This window comes from Equus caballus, chromosome 16 (genome assembly GCF_041296265.1).
Source record: "Equus caballus isolate H_3958 breed thoroughbred chromosome 16, TB-T2T, whole genome shotgun sequence".
In the NCBI taxonomy this organism is placed as follows: Eukaryota; Metazoa; Chordata; class Mammalia; order Perissodactyla; family Equidae; genus Equus; species Equus caballus.
The window spans coordinates 14,702,681-14,730,004 of record NC_091699.1 but is presented as its reverse complement, the minus strand read 5'-3'; the positions used below and the strand labels follow the sequence as shown (position 1 = coordinate 14,730,004).

At 55.1% G+C, this 27,324-nt stretch overlaps 1 protein-coding gene across 2 annotated transcripts in view; it reads left to right on the top strand.

The window, feature by feature from the left end:
- Positions 1 to 7,443: 7,443 nt before the first annotated feature.
- GRIP2 (glutamate receptor interacting protein 2) overlaps positions 7,444 to 27,324 on the top strand; it is a 98,746-nt gene continuing 78,865 nt past the window's right edge. Inside the window, exon 1 of one of the 2 annotated variants that reach the window (XM_023619911.2) lies at positions 7,444 to 7,686. In XM_023619911.2, coding sequence (XP_023475679.2) covers positions 7,632 to 7,686 — 55 coding nt within the window. In that variant the 5' untranslated portion in view covers positions 7,444 to 7,631. The remainder of the gene's footprint in view (positions 7,687 to 27,324) is intronic. The other variant, XR_011426801.1, reaches the window with a different exon arrangement.

The window sequence follows — 27,324 nt, the reverse complement described above, 5'->3', positions numbered from 1 at the left end:
TAAAGTCTGCGCCTGATGACACTGATATCTGGGGCACCTTTGAGTCTCTTTCCGTTGGATTTTTGTTCATTTGGCTCTGTTTATTGGTGGTCAGATACTGTGCATGAAAAGTTGAAGAGAGCTTCACAATGTTACCTTCCCCCAGAGCAGACCTGCCCTTTCCTGTGATGTAATGAGAGTCAGGGCATGTGGCCTTGATCGAATCAGGGGCTGCACTGATTCAAGTCTGGCTGCAATTTTTGTAAATCTTGGTCACCTGTGGTGCCCCCTTATTCCTGGGCTGTCACCCTCAGTGGTCCCAACTAAAAGCCTGGGACAGTTCCTAGGGCTTCTTCTCCCTGGTGGGCTCCAAACTCCCATTTTGTATCCCAGGTTCTGTGAGATACACCCTCCGCTCTCCTCCTTGGTGGCTTTCTGCTGGGCTGGGGACTGGTGAGTGCCCTAGGGGAGAACGGTGCTGAGGGTCAGGCTTACTTCTCTGTGCCCCTTTCTCTCCAGGATCTTCAAGTCCTGGTGGCTCTGGTAGCCCTGAACTTCAGTATTGACTTGTTGGCCTCCTGACACTGCTTACAGCTCATTTGGCTTCTCTGCCTCCCATCCTGTGCCAAGAATCAGCAAACGACCCAAGAGGAGGAGGTTGGGCTCATCTCAACAAGCTGCCTTTCTGTCTAGGATCTTGATTCCCTCCCATCCTAGATGCCTGTGCAGCCCTCTGAGACACACACTACACATGAAATGGGGCTATCCTTTCTCAAGGTTTTCGAAGAAAAGACCATGATCGGTTGGAAAAAAACAACAAATGTGCAAATGTGAGGGGCCAAACAGAGACGGTTCTAGTCATTTCTGGACACATCTCAAGTATGGAATCTGCCTATTAAAGGACATTTCTCGGAGATGTTTAGCCCAATCCCATGGACGCTGACCTCGATTAAAGGTCTGGCGAACAAAGCAGTTTCCTGGTGCCCCAATCTTAGGGTGTGAAACTTCCCTGCAAATGTACCAAGATGGAGAAAACGATATATCCCAGGACTCTTCGGAGCAGAGTCCTCCTTGGGCTGAAAGAAGCCATCCTGCGGTGGGCCCCTGCAGCTGAAGGAAGGCGAGGCCTCCGAGAGCGTGCCCACGGACTGGCTTCTAAGAGAAGGTGGGCCAGGGATCGGGCCTCAGTTCTGCTGAGCAAGATGCGCAGGTTTGTGGCCTGAGCTGGGCTGCAGGGAGAGAGGAAAGAAAAACCGATCCTGGCCCTATGCTCCTCCTCACCCTTACCCAGGCTGCGCTGGCCCTTTTCCCCAAATGTCTGTGGCTGAACTGAGTTTAAAGAATAGTCATTTCCTCCCGACTCAAATGCTGGGCTGCCTGGGGCTCCCAAGCAGTTCTGCTGGCCCAGATACTAGGTGCTGCTGCTCCCCAGAGGGAGCTGGGGTGCGCATCCGCAGTGACCACTTGGTGGTGGAGCGAGAGGGGAGATGTCAGCTTCCAGCTTTGCTGGCTGGCGTGAGCGTGAAGGTGGACTCTGGGGTCAGAGTGCTTTCTTTCCAGCCCAGAAAGTGCGGGGTCTTCTCGGCCCTGGCCGTACCAGGCAGAGCCTTAGACTCAAGAGAAGAAGGCCAAGAGAGGACCCCTGGGCCCCAGCTCCAACCTGGCTGAGTGACCTTGGACTCGTCGCTGCCCGTGTCTCGTTCTAGGCACTTTCACCACGAGCATTTTGCTGTAGACATCTCTGCCGAATGTTTTCGCCACATAACTAGCTGGCCACAAGTCAATTTTGCCATAAAAGATAGAAGAACTGGTTGACCAGTTTGGTTTCAACTGGTTGCCAGTTGAACTGATTGCATTTCTCCACTGATGCGGTACTCCCATTTTTATATCATGCAAATCTCAGCTCCACATTTCCCATGGAACATGGAACTTCTGTCAATGGACATGGGACAATATGCCAAGAACAAACCATAGTATGGAAGGCTTTCCCGGCACAACACAGAGCTCAGGGACGAGTGTGTGTCCTAGCGTGTGGAAATGGATACCCCCTCACCAAAGGAAGACAGTGTAGTGAAAAGGAAAAAGTGCAATGGATGCTGAACACGGAGACGAGTCAACAGGCAGAGGAAGAAAATGTGTAATACTATCTGTGAAAGACTTCGAAGACAAGGGCTTAGGTACAACCCACAAAATAAAATCAGTTATTTGCTCAGTATTGCCATGAATCTACATACATTTTAAATGTATTCAAATATTTTGTATTTTGCAATAAAGTCTTTTTAATTTTGTTATTCCTTTTTCATGTTTCATTCTGTTCCTTTTCGTGTCCCTCTTTTATTTTTCGTGATGCTATCTTTTACAGCAAAATTGCCTTACGGCCGGTTAGTTATGCAGCAAAAATATTTGTGGCGAAAATGCTTGCAGCAAAGATGTCTACAGCAAAGATGCTTACCACGAAATTGCCCAACATGCCTTCTTGTCGCCTGCACTTGTCAGCAGCTGCAGAATAAGGGGAGCGGACTGAGGTTTCTCCCAGCTCTAGGCACCGGTGATGCTTCCCATCGAACGCCCCAGGCCCCTTAACTCCTTTCAGCATAGCCGCGCTGCAAGGCTAGGGGTTATGAGACCACTTCACAGATGGGTAAACTGCGACTCAGAGAAGTACAGTGACCTGCCTGAGGTCATGCAGCAAATAAGCTGTTTCCTTAGGATGTAAGTTGTGTAAGAGCAAGGATTTCATCCAAGTGACTGATTTGCCCCTGCACGAAGTGCAGTGTTTTGCACGTGGTGGATGCCCAGCCGTGCCCACTGAGTAAAGGAATGATATGGTGGAGCTGGAATCTGAACTGAGCTGTGATTTCAACTTTGGTTTTTCGAGTGCTCAATGCCATTTCCAGGCAGTCCAGTTAGAAATATTTGGGCTATTTTCTTGGAAGGGGAAAAACATATACAAATGTGGGATGCGGATCGTTTGATAGCAATAATCAGGGAAGGAGTGAAGGAAAATCTCAGGACGATGGAGATGCCAGTTCCAGACTCAGAGCTTGAAAAGAGAGGCGAAATGTGAGGTCTGGAACAGGAGCTCGGACCAGAACATGAAAGCCTTTCTGGAGCCCTGCCGGGGTCCTGCTGGAATGGCTGAGATGTTAGCACTTGATCCTGAAGGCTGGGTGGCTCAGGAGCGATGACCTTTGCACAGGGGTCTGTAAATTTTTGTGCCCTCATACACCTGTTGGTAAAACAATTTGGGAGCACATCCCCCTCAAGTGTGTACCTACTTATGAATTAAATATATGCACCACGGTCAATTCATACATTAAATACCAGGAAAACTTACCTTCTTTATCTTTTAGATAATAAAAAGAAAGATAAGTAGTAACAGCTCCTTCCTGCACCCCAGCTGTTTGCTCAGCACCCCCTGCCTCACCAGACTGGGTCGCATCTCCCCCCCTGCCCCAAAGGCTGGCGGGTTCCCAGGAAGTGCAGTCAGAGTCAGAGTCAAGAAGGTTCTAGGGCACCATCCCTGAGCACCTAGAGCCAAACCTGTGCCCCTTCTCCCCAGAGAGCCCGGCAGGGGGCCTGGAGGCCTGGGGGGGCACGGTCCTTCCACCTCTTGGTGAGTAACCTTGGCTGAGTTCTGTCCCTACTTGGTGCTGGGTCCTGCCTGTGGCAGGGGGCTCAAAGCCTCACCCTGCCTCCTGCACAGCGACCTGCTCAGAGGCTGTAGGGTGGGGGCCACCATGACCCAAGTGTGCCAGGAGGGCAGGCTGGGCCCTTAAGGAGGGGCCGGGCCTTCAGTCAGCTGGTCCTGCTTGTCTGACAGGCCCCCTGTAGCTACCGGTGCTCAGGGTGCCTCTCCCACTTCTCTGGTACTAATGTCACTCGGAATGGTAGCTCGCGCTTACCTAAGCTCTGCCATGAGCCAGGCACTAAGTGCTTTACCGTGCTGATTCATTAGCCCTCACTACCACCTTATGGGGAAGCATGGTTGGTATCACTATCCCCATTTGACAGACAGGAAAACCGAGGCACAGTTTAGAAACTTTGAGTGCTGCTGGTGCCTGGCTCCAGTGTCCTCTGGGTCCTAAACCGCTCTTCACTGCACTTTCTGTTACTCCTGCTCCCGCCCTCATTCATTCATTCATTCATTCATTCACTTCTTCCCCATTGCTGCTCCTCTTCCTTATTCTGTTCCTCCGATTACTTCCTCCTGTTGTTTCTCCCTTGACCACGACACTGCCCCCTTGTCCTATTACACTGCCAGGTGACTCACTTGCCGCCCTCTCACTCCCATCTCCTTGTGTGACTCTCCCAAACGTTCGTGCACCTTCTCCCTCCACTCTCCCCGCCGTGCAGTGGCCTCCGCTATCCCTTCGCTCCCATTCCCACCACAGTTCTTCCTGTTTGGGCTGCTATTCTTTCCTGGCTACTCCTGCAAACGCTCCCTCTGCAGACACCCTCCTCCTCCTGTGATGACTACCCCGGACCACTCCTCCCCATAGTGACGCCGCCCTGACACGCCCTCTCCCTCTCCCTTCTTCTCTGACTTCTCCCCCAGGTAAAAGGACTTCCTCTCTTACTCGTCCTCCTCTTCTTTCCTGACATTTTCCCTCTCCCGTGGGTTTCAGAGATACTTGCAAATTCTTCTACCTTCCCCCCCCCCACCCCGGCCTCGGGCAAGAGATGGAGTCTGGGCCACCCCCTTGGAATTTGGGAGCCTTGTGACTGCTTTGAGGATCCAGGATCACCGGAAGTGATGCTCCGTGATTTCTGTGGCTGGGTCATGAAAGGGGACGCGGCTTCCACCTTGTGCTGCTGGCACACTTACTCTGCAGCTCTGAGCCTCGTGTAAGAGGCCTAACTGCCCTGAGGCAGCCATGCGGAGAGGAAGCCCAGGCCGCGTGGAGAGGCCATTTGTAAGCACCTGGGGCGACCGCCTCCCCTGAGCCCAGCCTTGCTGTCATTCCAGCTCGGGGACCCGTGAGTGAAGAGGCGTCCAGATGTTTCGAGCCCCCAGCCTTCGAGTCTTCCCAGCTGAGGCCCAGATGTCACGGAGCTGACACAACCCACCTGCCCCGCCCCAGTTCCTGACCCAGAGAGTCCGCGACCACAATAAAATGGTTGCTTGATGCCACTGAAGTTTAGAGCGGCCTGACGGGCAGCAATCCCAACAGGGAGCTGGAGCACCCTCCTCTCACTCATGCTGCCCTTCTCCCTCCCCTCCTGCTAGGGAGGCTCCTGGGCCTGTGCCCGCCCTCCTCATGCGCCTCCTCGGCCAGGGCTCCTGACGTCAGCGCTGGTACCCTCTCCTCTCCCACCAGCGATCCCAGCCCTGTTATCTGCTGAGTGGCGCACCTCCTGGCTCTGGAGGCATCAACCGCGTGCAGACAGAAGTGATTCACAGTTCTGCGGCCTGGGGAGCCTCGCTGCCTCGTCAGAAGCTCTCAGCCTTTAAGATGAGTCCTGGAGTCAGCACTCTGCAGGCTGGGCCTGCGCACTCATGTGCCCCTCCCTCGTGCCAGGCCCCTCGGCCTGCGCCCTACTCACTAAAGTGATTGACAATTCAGGATTAATGCGGGGCTGGTATGTGACCCATGTGAGGGTCTTAGGAGCGTGAATAGGCCATAAGTGTAGCAATCAGCTGGACTGAGTGGGCAGCACCGTCTGGGGGAGCTTGGAGTTGGGCAGGTCTGGGTTCAAATGTCAGTTCTGCCCACTCCTGGCTGTGTGACCTTGGGAAAGACACTTAACCTTTCCAAGCCCCAGTGTCCTCCTTTGTAAAATAGGGCTAATTATATCACCCTTGCAGAAGTATTGAGGATCTAAGATCACATAAAAAGACTACCCTTACCTTACACAGGGAGTACTTCTGAAGGCCAAGTTCAGGTGGCTTCATTGATAGGATCCACATGCCTGGGATTCCCTCACTGGACCCCCTTTAGGAATATAAGCCCCTGGCTTCAGCTTTACTGGACCCTGTTAGGACATTAGGATGATCTCTAGTTTGCAGGTGCGGAATCTGAGGCTCAAAAAGATAATAAGGTGATTTGTCCAAGGACACACAGCTAACAACTGACAAATCCCGGATCCAAGCAGAGGCCGCTTGTTTTCCTCCTGACACTCGTGGAAGGTGGAACGTGCTCTGCGTCGCCTGCCATATTCATGCTTAACTCTGCTAAGTCTGGCTAGCGAGACCCTCTCCCTCTCCGAGCTGGTCGTGGGAGGGAGGGCATCTAGGCAGATAGGCTGACTTGATTGAGTAGGGGAGAGGCAGCCTTTACTGAGGTATAAGCGCTTTTTAATATTGTTGTAAAAGTTTGTTTATTTAAAAGCTTTAACTTATTTTTTGGATAGGTAATGCATTTCCAGGGTTCAAAATTTCAGGAGGCACAAAAGGGGGTTCAGTGAAAAGTGAGTCTCTCCCGCCTGCCCCAACCACACCATTCCTCTTCTAGAGGGGACCTGTGTTTCCACCAGAGACCGTTTTCCCCATCTTGAGCAAACAGGAATGTAGAGCCTTCCTATAACACGTAGAGCACATATAAACACTGTTCTTCATTTTGCCCTCTTTCAAAGAACGCCCTCCTCCCTTTTCATGGCTGTATAGTACTCCTTTGTCCGGATTGCACATCATGCTGCTCCTTCTTCCTCCCTCACTCCCATGAAGGAAGCGAATAGGACCCTGGTGCCCCTTCCTAGTGCTGTCCTTCCTCAGAGCCTCTGAGACCTGGTGAGATCAATGGCTGCCAGGCAGATGCTGGGGAACAGTGACTGGGTGAGTGGACAAAGCCTGCAGACAGACAGACCTCCTCCCCACCAGCCTCCAGCCTTTGCTGTGTGTCCTCGGACATGCCCTGCCCTCTCTGAGCCTCCTTTGCCTCCTCTGCAAGATGCAACCCAAAGACCTCCTTCCCAGGGCAAAGGTGAGGGCTCCTGTGGAGGGCCCTTTGTCTTTTAGAGGTCTGAGGCCAGGGGACACTCACGCATTCATTGATTCACTCATTCATTCGTTTATTCCCTCAGTCACTTATTTACATACTCCTTCACCCACTTATTGACTCATCAATTTACTCATTCATCAATTCACTAACTCATTCATTCATTCGGTCACTCATTTTCTCATTCATCCATATATCTGTTTGTTCCCTCATTCACTCACTCATTCACTGATTCATCCACTCCCCATTCATTTACCCATTAACTGTTCCATTCATTCATTCCTTCATTGGCGAATTCCCGGTGCTTAGTGTCCTTAGGCTGTGAGCTGGAGAGCACTGGGGTGGGGGAGATTGGAGATGGGGTGTGAGGGGGCCCTTGGGGGTTAGCCGCAGGAGCGAGACCAATCAGACCCTTTGGGGTCCCCCTCCAGGCCCCTCTCGGCGCCCGCCCCCGCCCGCCCGCCGCCCCGCCCCCGCGCCCGGGAAAGCGCGCGCTCTCGGGGAGCGTCGCTGCTCGGCCGCGGGCTCGGGAGCCGAGCGGAGCGCCTGGCGGCCGCCCCGACTCCCCCAGCGCTCGGCGGCCGCCCATGCCCGCCGCGCCCTGGGCCCACGGCCCTCCCCAGCGCTGCGCTGCGCCGCCCGGCCCGGCGGGGGCGGGGCCGGGGCCGGGGCCGGGCTGGCGAGGCCGGGCCGGGCCGCAGCGCGGCCGCGGGGATGCGGGGCTGGCGGAGGAACCTCGCGCTCTGCCTGCAGCGGCTGCCGGACGAAGGTAGGACGCGGCCGCTCCCAGGCCGGGGAGCACCGGCGCGGCGCGGGGCGCGACGGCGGACCCGGCGCTCGGCTGGCCGGGGGCGCACACGCCGGGGGCGCCTGGTGAGGGTCCCCGCGGGAGGCCAGGGCGGGCGGCCGCACCGACGCGCGGGAGGGGAGCGCCCCGAGGCGGGGGGCTTGAAGGGGTCACCGCAGGACACGCGGTGCGCAGCGCAGCCCGGCCCGGGAAGCCTGCAGGGGGCTCCGCAGGGCGCGCGGCGGGGGGACCCGGGGCAGGGCGACCGCAGCGGGCCGGAGCGAAGGTTCTGAACGCTCGAGGGCGCATACCCGGTCCGGCCCGCGAGTCGGGTTCCCGGAGCGAGCCCGGGCCGGCGCGGCGACCACGTGCCTCCTCGCTCCGGGCGAGTTTGCCCGGGGCCGGCGTGCGCGGGCGTTCACGGCGGGGGCCTTGGCGTCCCAAGGCTGCGGTCGCCGGGACCCAACTTTCTGTCGCCCGCCCGCCAGCACCCCCGCGCCGACCCCAGAGTCTGCAGTTCCTCAAAGTTGCAAAGAGGCTGGAGGCGGGAGGGGGTGCCGGGCGGGGGTGGTCTCGGCCACACTGCCCCCTGCCTGGCCGGCCCTGCCGCAGCGCTGCGGCGCAGCCCCCTCCGCCCGGGCGCCTCTGGGGCTGCTGCACCCCTGGACCTGTTGTCTGAACCCGGTAGCGGCGGGAGGGGGAGGAAGGACCCGCGCCCAGGTCCTGCCCGCGCTGAGGAAAGTTCGGATTGGGTGCTGATTAAGAATTGCCGGAACTGTGAGTCGGGGGCAGAGTGAGGTGGGAATGGCAGCTGCCCACCCGCTGCTCACTTGGGGGGCATAATGGCGGACTTACAGGCCCCGCGTACTATGCGCCCTGTCGCCGCCCATTTGCCTGTCTTTAACCTTCACAGCCATCCCCTCAGGAGGGCGCTATTAATCTTTCCACTTCACAGGTGAGGACACTGAGCCTCAGAGAGAGGAAGCCTCTTGCCCAAGGTCACACAGCCAGTAGATGGTAAAGCCGGGATGCTAACCTAAGTCCACGTGACCGGCAAGATTTCGGTGGTGTCCAGGCACCCCCTGCCTCCCTCCTGTCTGCTCCCCAAGTTGGGCCTGGCTCAGTTCATGGGAAAGGATCCATTTGCAATCCAGGCGACAAGCTCCTGTGTGGGGCATGGGGGTGGGGTGAGGGGCAGCAAGAGCTGGTCCCTGCCCCTCCTGTCCTGTCCCCAAGGCTAAGTCAGGTCTGTAACCCCTGCGTCACTGTGGCCCTAGGTTCCGAGGGCCTGGAAGCCTGAGAGCCAGTGGAGGGTCTTGCTTTAGGCCCCCATCAGGCCTTTTGGTGTCCCAAGACCCTGGCAGGCCTCCAGCTCTGCCCAGCTGGCCCTCCACTTCTCCTCCTACCTGAGTTAGTGCTGATGGTACACTGATGGCAAGAGGGTGCCCAGGTTTCCTTTGCTGGGGTTGAGGCAGATGGGTAGGCCCGCCAACAAGGAGGGCATCTTGGAATAGTGCCCTTCCTCAGTGGAGCTGCCCGCAAGGAGCGGGTCAGTAAGAAGGAACTCATGCAGAGCTGGGCGCCCACCACCGTCCTTCCGTCTGAGCTTGGCCCCTCAGACGACAGGGCAGCGCCGCCACAGGCGTGCTCCGTGATCTTGGACAAGTCGCTCCCTCTCTCCGAGGCTCACTGTCTGTATCTGTAAGCGGAGCGCCTAATACCTGTCCTGCAGGGTCTCTAGGAGGATGAAACGAGGTCTTGGCCCTGGCACGGCACGCACCCCAGAGCGGGCTGAGACGGGGGCTGTGATGTCCTGAGAGAGAGGGCGTTGCTCTCTTGCTCCTGACCCTCCCCCACCGTGTGTGTCTGTGTGTGTGTGTGTGTGTGTGATGGGTGAGGCATATGGATCGTGTGTGTGTGCATGGGGCACGTTTGGGATGCTTATGGGTGTGCACGAGGCTTGAGTGTCACGTGTGTGAGACACGCGGGTCTTGTGGGGCCCACAGTCATTTGCCTGCCACTGGCCTTGTCTCCTGACAGGAGGCCACTTCTCTGTCCATCAGTGCCAGCAAGTACCCGGCATTTGAGTTTTCCTTGGAAAATCTTGCTGGAGACTGATCCTTGAGCTGAGCCCTAAATCAGAGAGTGGCTGGTGCATCCACCTGCGTCAGCAGGAAATCACTATTTTAGAAAGAAAATCCCTGGCCTTCTCTGGGCCACAGGAAAATTGGTTCCTGTGGGCTGGTCTCAAATGAAAGCCTCTGAGATGTGGTCTAGTTTGGTGAGAGGCCCCTGATGGGAGGTCAGCCAAGTCTGAGAGTGACGGAGAGAGATGCAGAGACGGGTCATAGGCCTGGCATCCTCAGAGAAGAGCTTCAGCTGGCGAGGGGACATTCTGAACAAGACCAGCTTATCTGCTTATTCTGCGGTGTGATTTAAAGCACTGGGGAAGAAAGAATGGGGTTGGAGACCAGACTCACGTCCCCAACTTAGGCCCCTCTTCTTGCCAGCTGTGTGACCTTGGGCACGCTAAGTAATTTTTCTGAGCTTCAGTGTTTTTCATCTTGAAAGTGGGAAGGGTGGCCTTGCAGGGCGGTCCTGAAGAGTCGGTGCTCACAGATCCCAGCCCAGGGCCCAGTGCAGGGTAGATGCTCAGCAAATGCTCCTCCTCCTCTTCCTTCCCTGAGCTTCACTTCTGCTCTAACTTCAGACTCGGGGAGATGATCTGTCAGCGGAGGTCTCAGGACTCAGGGTGGGTTTCTGGAGAGCCGCGGCTTGAGGCTCTCCACTCCTAGGGTGTGGGGGATCCAACTGGCTGTGTCTACCATGTGGCTGCTTGAATCCACCACCTGGCCTTGCCCGGGTAGGTTGGCCAAAAGCGTGGATGTACACACCCCACAGTTACACAGCACCTGTGTCCTGCTCACCCTGCACAGTTTTCAGAACCTAAAGTAGTGCATAGTCATGTCCCTTGAAGAAAGACACGTGCAGCCACTGGGATGGAGAACTCTGTGATTCTAGCTTCCTGACGCTTTTGAGGGGTGTGTGTGTGTGTGTGTGTGTCACTTGTGTTCTAACAAACCTCCACCTTGACATTTTCAGTCCTGTAGACGGGGACACATTTTCTTCTATTCGCCACTGTAAAGGCCTCCAGAGGACCTCCTCCCCCCGCCCCCAGGCTCTTGCTGGTCTCTGTGTGGGATCAGAAAAATAAAAGCCCGTTCTCGGCTTTGCGTTGCCCCCAGCCCCTCAGATAGCAGAAGTTCAAGGTGCCCAGTGATGGGGAATGTGAGGTGGAAAGCAACAGAATATTCCTATCAGGGAGGCTGCTCAGAGGAGGAGGGCTCTGTGACCCAGTGGAGAAGTTCTGATTTCCACTGGCAGATTCTTCCCGTGGTGTGGCCTGATTAATTTTCCTCCTTATGCCAGTCCTTTCTGCTCTCTAATGGACTCTTGGAACGTTAGCCAGGAGGGTTAATAGAAGTCATCACGTCCAACCCTCTTATTAGAGAGATGGGGAAATAGAGAGCCAGTGAGGAGGAAATGGCTTTTTATTCATTCAGCAAATATTTGTTGGGCCTTGTTCTTGGGGCTGGGGATAAGGCCGTGAACAAGACAGAGACCTTGCTGTAACAGGCTTTACATTCTAACAGGGAGACTGGAAACAAGTGAACAAGTAAGTAGGAATGGGATAGTTTCAGAGTCGTCAACACGGGAACACAGGGCGATGTTGTGGAGAGTCCCAGAGGAGGGGGCTTCTTCAGATAGAGGGGTCGAGGGTGATCAGGGAAGGCCTCTCTGAGAAGGTGATTTTTGAGCAGAGACTAAACAGCAAGAAGACTCAGCCATGCCAAGGGCAGAAGGAAGAACTATGTAGGCAGAGGGAACAGCAAGCACCAAGAAAAGCTGTGGCTGCAAGGGGTAGTGTGGGGAGGACCAGTCTGACTTGTTGGAGGAAGAGAAAGAAGTGAGGGAGAGGGAGAGTGAGGAGCAGTGAGGTTGGAGGAGCCAGATCAGGAAAGGCTAGATCACTGGAGGGGAAGGAGTGTGGATTTTATTCTAGGATGGGGGCCGTTGGAAGTCTTGACCAGGGACTTGGGCTGGCTCTGAAGATGAGCAAGGTTTTGAGTGATGGAGAAGGCGGTGAGGAGAGGCGTGCCAGGCAGAGGAATGGCACGAGTAAAGGAGCCGAGGTGAGAAAGCTGTAGTTGCTGAGGTTCCCGGACAGGCAGGAAGCAAAGGCATTGAATGCAGCTTTGGGGAGCTGTCCAGGGTTCTGAAAGGGACATCCGGCGTCTCTGCAATTATGGACTGTTAGGGGAGCGTGTGTGTGTGTGTGTGTGTGTTCCCGTGGTACCCAGCTAGCTGATGTGTCCCTGTGCCGGTTACCTAGGAGACAACAGAAAGACGATGGGGCAGGATCTGATTGGTTCCTCACTCCCGCTGCTCATCTCTCTGTCAGAACTGCAGGCAGAGGTTACAAATGGTCCATGCGGGCATGCCAAGTGCTGGAAGGGGAACCACGAATGTTCGCTGCCCCGAGTCCTGTGTGTATGTGTATGTGTGTGTGGTTGCCAGTGCGTGCGTGTGCACGTCTTGAACAAAGCGGCAGCATCTGGAGCTAATGCGCTTCCTGCTGTGAAGCATCTGCTCGTTGCCTTAAATCAGGTAGTGGGGGCCCAAATAAATTTCAGAGAACCAGCCAGACTTGGGAAAAGATCTTTTGTTTGGTTTTAATAACTGCAGTGTCAACACTGGAGCTGATTTTAAACGTCTCCCTGTACCTCCAAAAATGCAAATAAAGCTTGGAGTGGTGGAAGTGATGTCCTGTGACGGTGGGCTGTAATGTCAGTGTGCAGAGCTGCCCCTCCCCGCCCCAAGCTGACAAGGTTCGTATAAGACTGCAGATCTGTTTTCTTCTCCTCTTTCCTTTTTTAAAACAATAGTATCTCTTTTTATTCTACTTTGTGAGGGAAAGGACAAGGGATCTACACTTTAATTTTGCTTAGAAAGGGGATGGGAAAACAAACACACAAAACCCCATTAAAATATTTCCTTTGTATTTGACTCCCAAAGCAGCAGCCCAGGTGGACTTGGGAAAAAACAGAAACCCAAGATCGGACAGCTCCAGGGCTGCGGAAGACTGAGTATTCTCTGTGTCTCTCCCCCTGCTCCTGCCTCCCACCTAGCAGGGCTCGGCAGATGACGCAGCTGGTGAGGAAGGAAGTGGGGATGTCCCCGTCCCACTCTTGGCATTTCTGTCCTGGGCTCAAGTTTTAATGTGCTGTGTGTGACAAGCCTTCTCTGCCTCTTCCTTGTCATCTTAATAATTTTTTCCAGTGAGAAAAAAATCATACTATGCCTTCCACCCATCTCCCTATTTCCCATGTCTCCCTCACCATGGTCAGAGGTGTTTTATCTGAAACACACATCTGGGGTGGTTATGCATTACCCATTGTGAATGAAGTAGGCCCCAGGGCCTTTGCACTTGCTGTTCCCTCTGCTGGTTTAATCTTCCACCTTATGTGTATATGATTCACTCACTTCGTTAGATCTGTGCAACTGTCTCCTCCTCAGAGAGGCCTTCCCTGACCATCCCATCTAAAGTGGCAGCTTTTAACCCTGTAACTCTCTTGTTCTCCCCAGCACTTTGCACTGCCTGACCTTATGTCATGTGCTTGTTTATTGCCCCTCTCTTCCACTAGTCTGTGCATGCTGTGTGGGCTGGGAGTATGTCTGATTGTGCTCCATTGTCTCCCCAGCCTCTAGCACGTTGCCTGACACATAGTAGTTGCTCGATAAATATTTGTGGACAAAGGGAGTGAAATGGGCCTGAGGGACAGAGTTGAACCAGAGAATGTAGGCTTTATAGAGGCCCTGGCTCAGCCCCCCGGATCTCCTGATTTTTCTAGAGAAGCTAAAAATCCAGAGCTTTACCTCCCACCTTTGAGATGTTACACACCAGTTCAACAAAGTCTCTGAGGTCCAGCAACACCCCCTCTGGAGTGGGAGGCCTCTGGCTTTCATTGCGATCTGGCTGCAGTCACCTTTCTTTCCTCCTTCACCTTGTTCTGCTGCTCAGAGCCTCGGCTCAGGCGGCCGCCTCTGCCTGGAGCGCCTCTCTCCCACCCTCTCCTTCATCCAGCAGATTCCCATTTCCTCTTGCTCCAACCCTGAGGCCAGGCCAAGGTGCAGCCTCCTGCTGCCCCTCCCCATGGCATGGCGGAATGAGTATCTCCCACCACTTCCTGTCCTGGCTCCTCCCCTCTTGGAGGATAACGAAGCATTTGCTCGTCTGTCTCCTCCCTAGACACGGAGCTCCGTGGGCAGGAACCCTGTCCAGTCCGTCTAGGGCTCTGCAGTGCCCAGCACGGGGCCGGCATGCAGTAGGCGCTCACTAAGTGAGTGGTGAATGGAATAGAGAAAGGAAGGGGAGGAGCCAGCCTTTGTTGAGCACCTGCTGTGAGCTCGGCCCTGGGCTCACCACTTTACCTCCTTCCCTTGCGATGGCCTAGTGACGAGGGAGTTGAGGCTCAGAGACGACATGACTTGGCCTGAGCACCTGGTGTGCAAGGGGCTCCCCATGGAGCTGAGCAGCCTCTCCCTGGCTGGCGTGGTGTCCCTACCCCATTCCGTTCCCTAAATAAACCTCTATGCCAGGCCATGTGGGGCTGGCATCCCGTCCAGCACAGCTTCTCCCAGACTGTTGACCATGTGTGGATGACTTTGCCTTTCTGAGCCTCGCTTTCTTCCCTGTAAGATGGCAGCATTCGTAGCCTCCGCAGGGTTCCCGTGGGAAGAGGCTTTGCCAGCTGGGGGCGGTGCACTTGTGGGACGGTGACCGGCACAGTGAGGGCAGTGACCAGTCACTCCGTGCGAGGCCACACTTCACCCTGTGTGTTCAGCTTCTTCTGTGTCTGTGACACCTCAGGGCCTCACAGAGCAGCCACGGAGCCTGAGGGCTGGTGGCCGGATGGGTGTCGCACTGAGTGCACTGGGCCCGAGGCAGGATTCTGAGATCTGTCTTGATGCTGTGAGTGGTTTTGATGTGACTTGCTTGCCCTACCTGGGCCTCAGTTTCCTCTTCAGGAAAATCAGGAAATAATTCTGCCCCAAAGGGATGCTGTGTGGATCTAATGAAGTAAAATGGAAGAGAAAGTGGTTTGAAATGTGCAGAGGGCTTTGTCCCTGTGGGAGCCCCTGAGGAAATGGGAGCGATGCTGAAGAGTGATGCTGGAACAGGGACGTCAGCATGAGTGTGCGTGAGGTTGACAGTAAGGGTGATAATAGCAGCTAAAGAGGTGGAGGTCTAAGAGCTTTGTGTATTAACTATTTTAACTTGCGTAACAGCCCTATGAGCAGGTATGGTTATTAACCCTGCTTTTCAGATAAGGAAACTGAGGCCAAAAGAGTGCGTGAGCTGCCCAAGGGCACACAGCAGGGAAGGAGCAGAGCTGGGTTTGAACCCGGGCGCTCTGTCTGCTGGGGCTGTTTTTAAGCCACTGTGAGGCTGAGGAGGGCTTGGGCTCTGGTGTGGCTCCTGCGGGGTCCTTTGGAGGTGCTTTCCTTGGCCCCAGAGTGGCCCTGCCCTGGCCCCACCCTGAGCTCACCTCCCTTCCGTGGGATTCCCACTCATGTCATGTTGGTCTCTGGAAACTGATTCCCCACCTCTGCCTGGACATTGCAGACGGGCCTCAGGCAGAGGGAGGGAGGGGCAACAGTGTCCCCAGGGAAAGAAGGTCTTCACTGGGTGGCACATGTGCTCCCAGCCTCTGCCCCAGATGCGGCTGTAGGTCACAGGTCTCCCTGTAGATCTGCCCTGAGTCTGCCCCCCAGACCCCCAAGGTCTGACCCATGACCCCAGAGTCAGGGCAGGCAGAGGGAGGACCGAGGCCACTCTGCTCCCAGCAGAGGATGGGTCAGTATTTAGCAAGACGGTGAAAGACACCCTTCCTATTCTGTGCCTGCTACCCTGGGGGAGGGACAGGGACGGGCAGGGTGGGGGGCAGGGAGGCAGAGAGCCCCTCCTATGAGGACACAGAGTGGTCTTGTGGGGGAGGGGTCCAAGTATCCTGAGACCCATCAGGGCAGAGAGAACAGACAGTTCCAGGGTCCCAAAGGGTAGGCCCAGGCCCCACGGGGAGAGAGGAGTCACGGGGAGGCCGGTCCATGATTGGTGGGTAAGGGTTCCCTCCTGGTCACAGCTGGGCCAACGTGGGCTGAGCTGCTCTGAGAGGGAGCGAGCTCCCTGCCGTGAGGCTCATGGAAACAGAGCATGAGGAACTTTCATTGGAGTTGTGTTCAAAAGGTCAGACTAGAATGTGGCTCTCAACTGGGCACATTTGGACATGGGTGGCAGTGTCTTTGGGTCGTCACAATCACTGGAAAGCTGCTGGCTGCTGGTGCGAGGGGATCAAGGATGCTAAGTCTCTGGCACGTGCAGGAGAGTTCTGCCCAGAGATTCTCCACCCCAAAAGCCCCAGCTCCTTATTGGGAAACTGGATGGCGTCAGCCTCCAGAGCGTTCAGAAAGGGACGGTGTTGCCAGCCCGCAACTCACCCCAGCGTTGTGAGAAGGGAGGCTGGCAGCGGCCTTGTGAATGATGGCTGGCACCACTGCCGGTCTGTCACCCTAAATGGTGCTCAGGGCCATCTTGGAAGAATCGTAGGGGGCTGGACCCGTATCACATTTGTACCTTTGGTCTGGGGATAGTTCCTGTCTGCTGGTCAGAATCAAACAGGCTCAGCCGATGTGTGTGTCAGGTGGTCTTCAGTTGTCCTCATCTGATTTCTTGAGTTGCTGGAGATGGGGCAATGGTGACTGGTGGTGTTAGTGGCCTTGGGGCCCATTGGGGAGGCTCCAGGCCTGTGTTTGAGGAACCAGATCAGCCCCCAAGTCAGCGACAGTGTCAATGTTACCCCAAGAATGTCCTTTCTACATGACGCAAATCACTGTTCTCCCAGAAGTCAGTCAAAAGCACAGGTCATAGTGGGCTCCCCAAGAGCTGGATTGTGGGCAGATGGGGTGTCAGAAACCAGGCACCTGAGCTGTTCCGGGCTCAGCCTCAGTGACTGGGGCAAGGCAGGGAGAAGTCGAGCCCAGGCTGGGCTGGGTTGGAATGACATGGTTCCAAGCAGTGTCCACAGTGTCCACAGAATTCCAAAGGAGGGGGTCAAGTGGGAAACTAGCCTGCAGATGGGGAAATGGAGGAGGCGGCAGATCCCTGGTGCTAGGCCGTCGCTGAGAGTTCCGGGAAGCGTGGCCCATGGGGCACCTGAGGCCCAGAGCTTCAAGTCTGCCATCCAACATCCCCACCAGCGGTGGGCGCCGGGGCTCCTAACACCCGGCAGTCTGGGTTTAGTGGGAAGACCCCAGCCAGCCTCTGTCGGCCGCTGGGTTCACATCCTGTGGGCTGACTGTGCGCAAGTCCACTCCTCTCTGAGCCCAGTCTCTCCCATTGAGTGAGGGGGGTAGACTGTGCTTGGAGGGGGCCTCCCAGGGCTCTGGTGGCCTCCTGCCCTCTCTCCTTCCCCCTCTCTTTTACCCGCTGGAGAGTGAGTCTGTCCAGGCAGGCCTGCTGGCAGGACACAACGCCTCGGAGCGCTTGAGGCTTTGATGGGGCCTCTGAGCCCTGGCAGGCCCCACGATCGCCAGGCTCCAGGGACTTTCCTCTGCATGGTCCTGGACGCCCCCATTTCTCCCCACCCCGACTTGGAGCTGAGCTCTGGGCCCAGGCTGGGAGCAGGCCGGGCCAGGCCTGGTGTGGAGGCTCCGTGGGAGCTGCTGGACGCGCCATGCAGTGTGCACTTTTCGCAGCCTCCTTCTTTGCTCTGGAATTGTCACCTGTTCAGTCAGTAGGCAGTTTTTGAGCACGTGTTGTATGCAGACGTGGGACTCGGTCCTGATGGCCGAGGAGGCCCCTGACCTCACAGGGCCTACGGGCGTGGAGCTGAGGTCCGTGGGCTCTGCCTCTTGCCATGCCCCTGCACACCAGCTTGGATCACCCCTCTGCTCTTCCTGATGGCTGGTCTGCCTCAGTTTACCCACCAGGGACTCACTCCTCTGCAGTCCTCAGGGTGCGTGCCGCCGGGAGGTGGGTGGTCTGTAGCCTTCTCTGAGGTCAGGAGACTGGGAAAAAGGGCAGCCTGCACGGGATTTTAGATGCTGATCCCAAGGCTCCCTTCCAGAATGTTACCTAATTTTAACTAATTCCGTGTGTTGAGTTCAGAGCATTCTGAGGACATAGTTATTCTTTTTTTTTGTTTATTTTTTCATTCTGCAATCTATTATTAAGCTCCCACTACGTGCTGAGTACTTCTCTTATACCATTTCATTTGATCTTCCCTGAAACCTGACTGAGTGTAGGTCATATTCTCTCCATCTCACAGTTGGGAACCTGAGGCACAGAGAGGTTAAGTCACTAGCCCAAGGATGCACTGCTGGGAAGTGGCAGAGCAGGGGTTTCACCCCAGGAATGTGTTTCTCCCAAGCCAAAGCTCCTTGTGTGACCTCAGGCTGCTTCCTCCTGGAGGTGCAGTTTGCAGGATCAGAGAGGGAGTCCCGAACGATGGGGCACTCAGGGAAGGAACATCTAGTTATGTCTGGGGTTGGGGAATTGGAACTGACATCTGACCTGGGTTTTAAAGAGCGATTGTGAGTTGCAAGGAAGGAAGGGAGCAGGAAGGGCATTTAGGCTGAGAGATTAGTGTGTGCAAAGCACAGAGCTGAGAAAAACATGGTGTGTCCCCTGTTGCAGCATGGTGGCATGTCAGCTGCATGAGTTGTGCGGTGGAGGGGTGGGGGTGATTCTGGAAGGTAGGCTGGAGCCAGGTTGTGAGGGTAGAGATGGCCACACCCTGGATCACAAATGGGCCTTGCTTGACCCAACAGTGGCTTGAAAATATTAGCCGCCAATAAATTTTAAGTGTGTGTATGTCTGTGTGTGTGTGTGGGGCGAGATCTCACATTAAAAAAGCAGATTTGCAGCTTTCTTCAGAGGGTTTGGCCAGCCTGGGCCTGCCTTTCTGCTGTCCCTTGTGCAGTACGGTTTCTGCCACCCTCCCCATCCAGCCGTTGATGCGTTTACTCACTTGCTGGGCCTTGGCGGTGCTTGTGTTTGAGACCTGGAACTCCTGTACGGAAAGAGTTTGAGCTTCATCCTGTTTAGGCAGCTAAGAGATTTCCAAGCAAGAGAATGACATCTTTAGAAAGCTCCTGCTGGCTGCCAGGGGGATGGGCGGCGAGGTGAGGCAGGGAGACCCCCAAACGACTCACCGTCCTTGTCACTTTAGGAGCGTTTCACTGACAAGTGCCTTATTCACACTGTCTTTACTCCTTGTAACCCCGTGCAATGCCGGGTTATCAGCCTTATCAAATGACGGAGAGAAGGTCCAAGAGCAGATGCCATGAAAGAAAGGATTGAAAAATTGGACTACATAAAAATTTAGAAGTTTTATATGACCAAAGAAACCATTCACAAAGTTCAAAGGCAAAGACCAGGAGGAAAAGCATCTACAACAAACCTCACCAAAGAATAACATCCAGAGGATGTAGAGGTCTCCTGCAGATCAATAAGAAAACGGAGAGAAATCCAGCACAGATGCGGGAGGCGAGATGGACAAGGACATTCACTGCAGTGTTTATGAAAGAAAAGGAAATAAACTAATTGTCCATCAACAGGGGACTGGCTTGATAATTCAGAGTCACATGGTTGAGATAGGTTCAGACACATCAGTAAAGAATCTTTCTCCAACCTCTGTCTTCCATTTGCTAACTCCCTACCTCTCCCACAGTAGGTAACCACTATTACCTGTTTCTAGCATATCCTTCTAGAAATTTCTTCCATGCATACATAAGCAACTATGCCTACATAGTCTTCCCCTCTTTTTGCACAAATGGTGGCATGCTAACATGCACCTATGCACCTTGCTTGTTGTTATGAGTTATAGTAAACACAAAGAAGAGTGAGGAAGAGCAACACACAGAGGTCGCTGATGCATCTGACCCGGGCTGAGGGGTAGGTCGCTCCCAGCACCCAGGGCCACACAGCCCTCCTAATTGGCTGTTCCAATTTATACTCTCTCTTGGGATTTGTGTAATTTTACAAAAAGGGTAAAGATTGGAGGTGGTTTTACTTGTTCAGGGTCCCAGAACTAGACAGTGGCTTTGGTTCAGTGTGTCGGTCCTGTGGACTCAGCTGGGGGCGCCGGTGAGCTCAGAGCAGAGGGATGTTGGTGGTGGAACGGGCCAGATGTGGCAGTGGGCAGATATGGAGCGCCGGGCGAGGCCTAGATGACACGCAGGTTTCCTGACTGGGATTCCTCAGGGCCTGGGGGGCTATGCTGGTCCTTTCGCTGAGACGGGGGACGTGAGGAGCGGGTTTTAGGGGGCTGAGTGTGAGGGGCCTGCCAAGAGGCCCTGTCCTAAGGCCTCTGGACGGATAGCCCTGGGAGCTGGCAGCCCAGTGGGGAAGCCCATGGCGAGGTGCCCTTCAAACAACCATTTTTCAACTGAATGGACAAATGCTTGTCCTCTCTCATCCAGCGAAGGCAGTTTATCCTGGGTGGACAGTGAATTCTCCCAGGAAGCTTCGCTGCCAGAGACCCTGGAGTCTCGAATTTACTGCTTGCCTTCTGTACCAACGGAGCTGGGCCTCAGGATTTACGCCCGGGGCTGACGGGCAGCTGGCTCTGGGCTGGCGGGAGTCCTGGAGGGCAGGCAGGTGGGGGCAGTGGTATTTTATAGCGAGTCTGGGCCCCAGGAGGGTGTAAGTCACTGTGGCCTCCTGGCCTCCTAGGAGAGGCCGCCTCCCTCTAGTGGGTGGGACGGGGCTGTTGGGGAGGGGTGATGCCTGGGGACAGCAGAAACTACTCTCCATCCGAGACCACTTGGTTCAGCTCTCTCTGGTTCTAGGTGGGGAGACTGTCTGGAGAGAAGGCGAGTGCGGCCTAGGTCCCCCCGGGAGGCCAGGGCTCCTTGGACCTGAGCGGTCAGACACTGGTCTGAGTGGTCTATTTTTTGCTGTTGTTTTGTTTCTTTCAAATGTCAACCAGCCTGAACCACAGACCTCCCTGTAAACCACTCTTGGCCCAGCATGGACAGTCTGCTGGGTCCACGTGCGGACCGAGACCTCCGTGGCCTCTGCCCTCTGGGAGCTCACACACTCAGTTAGTGGTCTCCAGAGTAGGGCGAGGGGGCCACACCCAGGAGAGTCTCCTGAGGAGGAAAAAATATTACAAGCTTCAGTTTACATTTCTTTTCTTTCTTTCTTTATATTTTTTTTGTTGAGGAAGATTAGCCCTGAGCTAACTACTGCCAATCCTCCTCTTTTTGCTGAGGAAGACTGGCCCTGAGCTAACACCCATGCCCATCTTCCTCTACTTTATATGTGGGACGCCCACCACAGCATGGCTTTGCCAAGCGGTGCCATGTCTGCACCCGGGATCCGAACTGGCGAACCCCAGGCCACCGAAGTGGAACGTACGCACTTAACCGCTGCGCCACCGGGCCAGCCCTACATTTATTCTCAATCACATTTTAATTTTTTCCTTTTTTTGCATATGTTGTATAATGCAAGTGATATACAAATATGGTAATACATAGATAATTCATAAATAATAGGCGTACGTTAGCACAGAGGAATGCATGAACGTTTTTCTCCAGATGGAGGTGCAAGATCAAAAGGGCTTGGGGAGGGGCCGACCTGGGGGTGCAGCGGTTAAGTTTGCACGTTCCTGCTGGTTTGGACCCCGGGTGTAGACATGGCACTGCTTGACAAGCCATGCTGTGGTAGGCGTCCCACATATAAAGTAGAGGAAGATGGGCATGGATGTGAGCTCAGGGCCAGTCTTCCTCAGCAAAAAAAGGAGGATTGGCAGCAGATGTCAGCTCAGGGCTAATCTTCCTCAAAAAAAAAAAAAAAAAAAAAGGCAGGGGGACTTGGGGACTACTCACTGCCCCTCGTTGGGAGAGTGGTGGCTGGAAGGACCCTGGCTGGGCTCGCCCTTGCTTGGAGGGCAGAGGCTCCAGCATGTGCTGAGCATCTGCTCAGAGCTGGGTGTGGATCACCCCTTTCTGTAGGGGCCTGGGTCCTACAGCCACAGTGGGGCACGAACAGGAGCCTGAGCCCAGAGAGGGGAAGGGGTTTGCCCCCTTCACGTCTGAGCTGGACTCAGCCCTCCTGTTGACCAGTTTCATGGTTCTTCCTTTTTCTGTGTTTCCAAAAAGGCCTCATAAAATGTTTGTTGGACACTTAAACTATTTTAAATAATTAAACACAGCAATCTCAGTAAAAAAAGACATTACAATGCTCCCCTCGCCATACAGCACTGAAATGTGCACATTTCTCTGGCCTCTTGCCATCATTAAAAAAAACCCAACAGTATCCTTTAAAGTAAATTACTTCCTCTCTGATTAAGCATGCAATTATTGTTAAATGTAGACCATTTTGGAAAGAAAAAGAAAGACCAAGAAGAAAACTAAAATCACTGTCCGTCAGCTCACCATCCAGGGGCGCTTGGGTGCATTTCCTTCCAGTCTTTTTTCCACCATCTATTTTTGTTGGGATCATCTCACAGAAACCGTTGTATGTTTTGCTTGTTCTTCACTTGGCTTTGCAGGGTCAGCATTTCCCCGCATCAGTCCAGCTGCAGAATGCCCCATCGAGTGGCCGTATAGGCGTAGTTTATTTACCTGCTCCCCCAGGGTTGGGGAACAAGCTTGCTTCCAGCCTTGGCTGTTGTAAATGAAGCCCCAGTGAGACTCAGCCTTCCTGGCTCGTCATCTCGTCATCGCCTGTAATGCGATTCTGTGTAGGCTTTTTTCCTGCAGATGCTGTTTCTGGCACTTGTCATTTTTAATGGGTACCTAATCCCAGGAGTGTCGCTATTCCTCATGTTCTAGGCCATTTCTCCCCTCCACATCCCACGAGGCCTCCCCCTTCCCTGCAGGGAGCCACCCTCTCCCCAGCACTTTGATCCGGGGAACCAGCCTCCAGGGGGCAGGGGAGGGCTGTCCTCGTCTCGTCGGGACTGCAGGCACTGTCTGCCTCCCTCCTGCCTGTGTCCCGGCCTGCCACTCAGACTCGGTGCCAGCTGATTCCTTCCTTTCACCTTTCATTCAGTCTACAGTTGTTTAGTTATGAGCTCTCATGTACCAGCCACTGTTCTAAGTGCCGGGATGCAGTAGTGAACAAGACAGACTCTTTGTCCTTACGGAGCAGGGGAGACCAGCCATAAAGAGGTGGACAAATAAGTGAGACAAGGAAATGGGATGAGATGATAGAAGGTGATGGAGTAGTCAGGGAGGGCTTTCTGGGGGAGGTGACATTTGTGCTGGGACCAGCCAAGGGAAGACCTGGGAGAGGAGCGTTCCAGGAGGAGAGAACAGCCAGGGCAAAGGCCCTGGGGCAGGTGTGTGCCTCATGTATTTGAGGAATGGAGGCCAATGTGGCCGCAGTGCTGTGAGGGAGCAGGGGAGTGGAATGGGGTGAGGCCAGCAGGGCCCACAGGGCCGAGGGGAAGAGTCTGGGTTTCTTCTGAGAGTTACGGGAGACCTTTGCAGAGCCTGGCACACAGCAGGCGCCCAGCTGAGCTAGCTGCTGTGACTGCTTCTCCCGCCTTGTGAAGGAAGTCGGAGGACTGAGACTGACTTGGCGCACAGGGTGCACCTTCAAGTCTGACCCGTCTCCTTCTTGCTGTAGCTCACACCTGTTCCCGCTGCCGGTTGTCCCAGGACAAGCTGGGTTTGCACATTAGCAGTTCCCCAGCCCCCCAACTCCCTTGCCCCAGAGCTGGAGGCCCGATGGGCCTGTGTTTGCTCTGAACTGTCCCTCTGTGTGAAATGGGCCGATTCTTCCTCCTGGGGCGATTGGGAGGCTGTGCTGGCCCCTGGTGAGGGCTCACTCATGTCAGCTCCGAAATACTAAATCAACATCTTAACAAGAATCTCTTATCTGGAAATCTCTGTTTGTTTGAGGGGGCATGGGCGCCCTGCTCGGGCCCCCTGGAAGGCGGTGCAGGCGGCCCCTCAGGGAAAGTCAAAGCTATTGAGACATTTCTGCACTGAAGTTCATAGAAAGGCCCTGCAGGGAGGCGGAGGCAGCGAGGCCGGCTTGCACACCCCAGGCAGGAGTGGCTCCGGGGAGATTTATGGTGCTGCCTGAAAGATTCCCATCCAGGTGGAGCTTGGGCCATGCTGGGCTCAGCGCCCTGCACTCTGTCTCCATGACCTGGGAGACACATGGTCTGAGGCATCCGAGGATTGTGATTGCTGTGTGACCCTGGGTAAGTCACAGCCCCTCTCTGGGCTCTGTAGCACCATCAGGTGCTCTAAGTTCCTCTCCTCCCCCATGGTCCTTGGCCCAGCCTGCCTGCCTCCCACACCAGACCTGCACTGGACAGGCCATTCCATGCCCCTGAGGTCCCTTTCGTCGCAGCCTGCACCTTCCCCCACCCAGTTGTTTTTCCATTTTACAGAGGAGAAGACTGAGGCTCTGAGAAGTTCGCTGATATGCCCAGAGTCACACAGCAAGCCCAGGGCAGGGGTAGGGGGCTGTCTGTGCCCTTCAGGAGGAGGAGTCAGGAGCCTCCGTGGTGGATTTGAAGGCCACTCAGGACTCGGATGGGTGGCGATTTGATTCTGCACACAGCCCCATGTGGAGTCTTTCCTGTTGTCTTTTATTTCCCTATCCAACAGAGAAGGGCCAGGAGAGTTAAGGGACCAGCCTGGACCCCACAGCAGCTAGCACCAGAGCCAGGACTGTAGTCACCTCCTGGTCCAGCCTTTCTCCCCAGCACATCACGGAAGTCTTTGGGCCTCCCTGGCTTGGGCTCAGCCTCCACTCGCTTGCTGTGTGACCCTGGGCAAGTGACTTGACCTCTCTGAGCCTCCGTGTCTTCATGTATAAATGAGAGTGATGATATGCCCACCTCCCGGGCTTGCTGGGAGGAACAGCTATTGGTAGAAGGCCTGGAATATTGCTTGATGTCCATTTCCTCTCAGAAAAATTTTAATTCTAGGGCTGCTCAAACCCTGGAGAAAATCATACTGGAAAAGGAGCCGCCTCTTTTTCAGGACACGCACTTTGCTGGTGTGGGGCCCCTCCCTAGGCAAAGGAGGAGGCAGGGAACTTAGCATGGGCTGGTGATTGCAGATGGCAGGCAGCTAATTTATTTACCTCTTCCTAATAAATATGCACGACACATAAATAAAACATCTCACTTGTCGCTCGCCTGGTGCCAGGCGGGCGGTGACAGTCGGCAGCGTAGCTCCGACGCCGGCTGTGTGTGCGTGGGGAGTCTGGCGAGGTGGTTGGTGAGCTGATTATTCCTGCTTTAACCTAATTTCTTGCCACACCTCCCACAGTGCTCAGAATCCCCCGTTCAGAGGTGCGGGCTTCCCCTCTGGGCCCCCAGCCGAGCTCAGGCGGAGAAAGGAAGGCCCCAGCACCTTCTGCTCCCCGCAGAGCTGGGTGAGACTGGTCTGCACTGCCTGGCAGGTGGTGAGCTCCCCGTCACAGCTGCTGAGCTGCTGTCAAAAGGATTCCTGTTCTGTGCGAGCTGTGGACCAGGGGAAACTCAGGACATCTCCCCAGAGGTTTTGACCCCTGTGGTGTGCCTAACTTTTGCAAACTTGACCTGTTTCCAGCTCATGCACTGGCCCCTTGGCACAGCTCCCTCTGCCTGTGCTCTCCCCACGGCAGTCACTTCCCCCTGCTCCTCTCGCCCAGCTCACCTGGGAGCCAGGAAATCTGTCATCAGACAGGGTAGCAGTTCCTGGCACAGCCCGCAGAGCTGAGAGAAGCAGAGTGGGGCGGGGGGCGCCTGGGGAGTCAGAAGGGCTAGGATCTGCTCCTGCTCTGCCACCTCGGCAGGGGGAAAGGCGAGGAGACCCTTTTGGGGCCACCAGGACCTGCATGTGGTTTTCACTCCTTAATCATAACAGGTGTTGGCTGAGCCTCTTCTCAGGGAGCTGGGGTGCAGGGGTGGCCAGCCCCAGCCCCCGCCCCCAGGGTCCCCCAGCTGGCGGGGCAGACAGCTTCCGCATCCAGCATGAGGCCCCTGGTGGGGTCAGCAGCTCTCCGAGTGCCCTGACGTGAGGCGATTTGTCCATCAGTTGCTGTGCTGGAAAAAGGGGGGAAATGCCATGGCTGATGGGAGAATCTCAGTAATTAGCAACAGAGGAGGCCAGTGTGCATGGGATGGACAGGCCCTGAGCACAGCCCAGAGGGCCCGCCCAGGAATGGCGCGGAAGCACACGGGGTTCAGGCTGCCCTGCCACCATGGAGCGCTGAGCCCTGGGGAGCCGCTCCCCACTCTGCGCTGGTCTGTCTGTCAGTGGGGTACTGGGGAAGGCCACATTTGATGAGGGTCAATTGTACGCCTAGCGTTCAGCCCAGAGCCAGGAGCTCTACTGCCCTTCACTGAGAGGAATATTCTGGGAAACTGAGGCTCAGGGAGGGAGACTGCTTTGCCCCAGGTTGCAGAGCAGGGTGGTGAAGGTAGGAGGCTGGATTCCAGCCCAGGCCAGCCTGACCCCAGGGCCGCGGCATCCTCGCCTTCACGGGGAGTCCCCGAAGAACCTGCAGCGCTGGAATCCCGTTTTTGGCACCTCCCATGGAGATAACCACCATCGCTCCCGCCTGTAAAGTACTTTCCAGTTTGACCCAGTCCCCGCGTGTCCACTGGTGTGTGATATCCGATCAAAGACCAAACCCCGGAGGTTTGCAAGAAGGTTGTCTCAGGAACATGATTCTTTTTAAAAATTAACTTTATTGAGGTACAACTTACATAGAATAAAATACACTCATTTTCAGTTACGGTTTGAAAAGTGTTAACTATGTATACACCTACGTGCCCGGCGCCCCGATCCATTCTAGTGCGAACTTCCCATCACCCCGGAAAGCTCCTTGTGCCCTTCCCAGAGCTCACGCTCTCCTCCCCGTCCCGCCAGACCCAGGCGCCTCATCCGCTTTTCATCGATGTCCATTAGATTTGTCTTTTTTAGAGTTTTGTGTAAACGGGATCACACAGGATGTAGGGTTTGCCTCTGGCTCCCGTCGCGTGTTCGGCCTGTTTTGAGCTCGTCCGCGCTGGTGTGAGCCTCTGTTCTTTTCTTGCCGGGTGATCCAGGGTGTGTCTTCATCCAGGCCCTTATTTGTGGGCATTTGGGCTTCCTAGTTGGGGCTGCTGTAACGGGAGCTGCTATGAGCATCCGCGTACAAGGGTTTGCGTGGACACCTGTTTCCCCCGCTCTGGGCTGGACGCCTACGAGTGGCATTACTAGGTTGCCTGCTGAGTGTCTGTTCAACTTTGTGTAAGAAACAGCCCCATTTTACAAGAGAGAGAAAGCAGCTGACCTGGGTCACCGGCTGAAAACAGTCCAGCCCAGAGCTCTTTCACCTCCCTGTTGACTCACCTGATAAATAAGAAAGAAAAAACCCCCGTTCTTTCATAAATTTTTATTAGCACTTACATACACACCATTTTGTAATTGGACTCAGTGGGTTCGTCTCTTGGTGAGTGCGGAGCCGAAAAGCACAGCCAAGGCAGAAGCTGGTGAAGGGGTTTACTGCTTGCACGAGCAATGGAGACACGGGGGACACTCCCGGAGCTGTCCCCC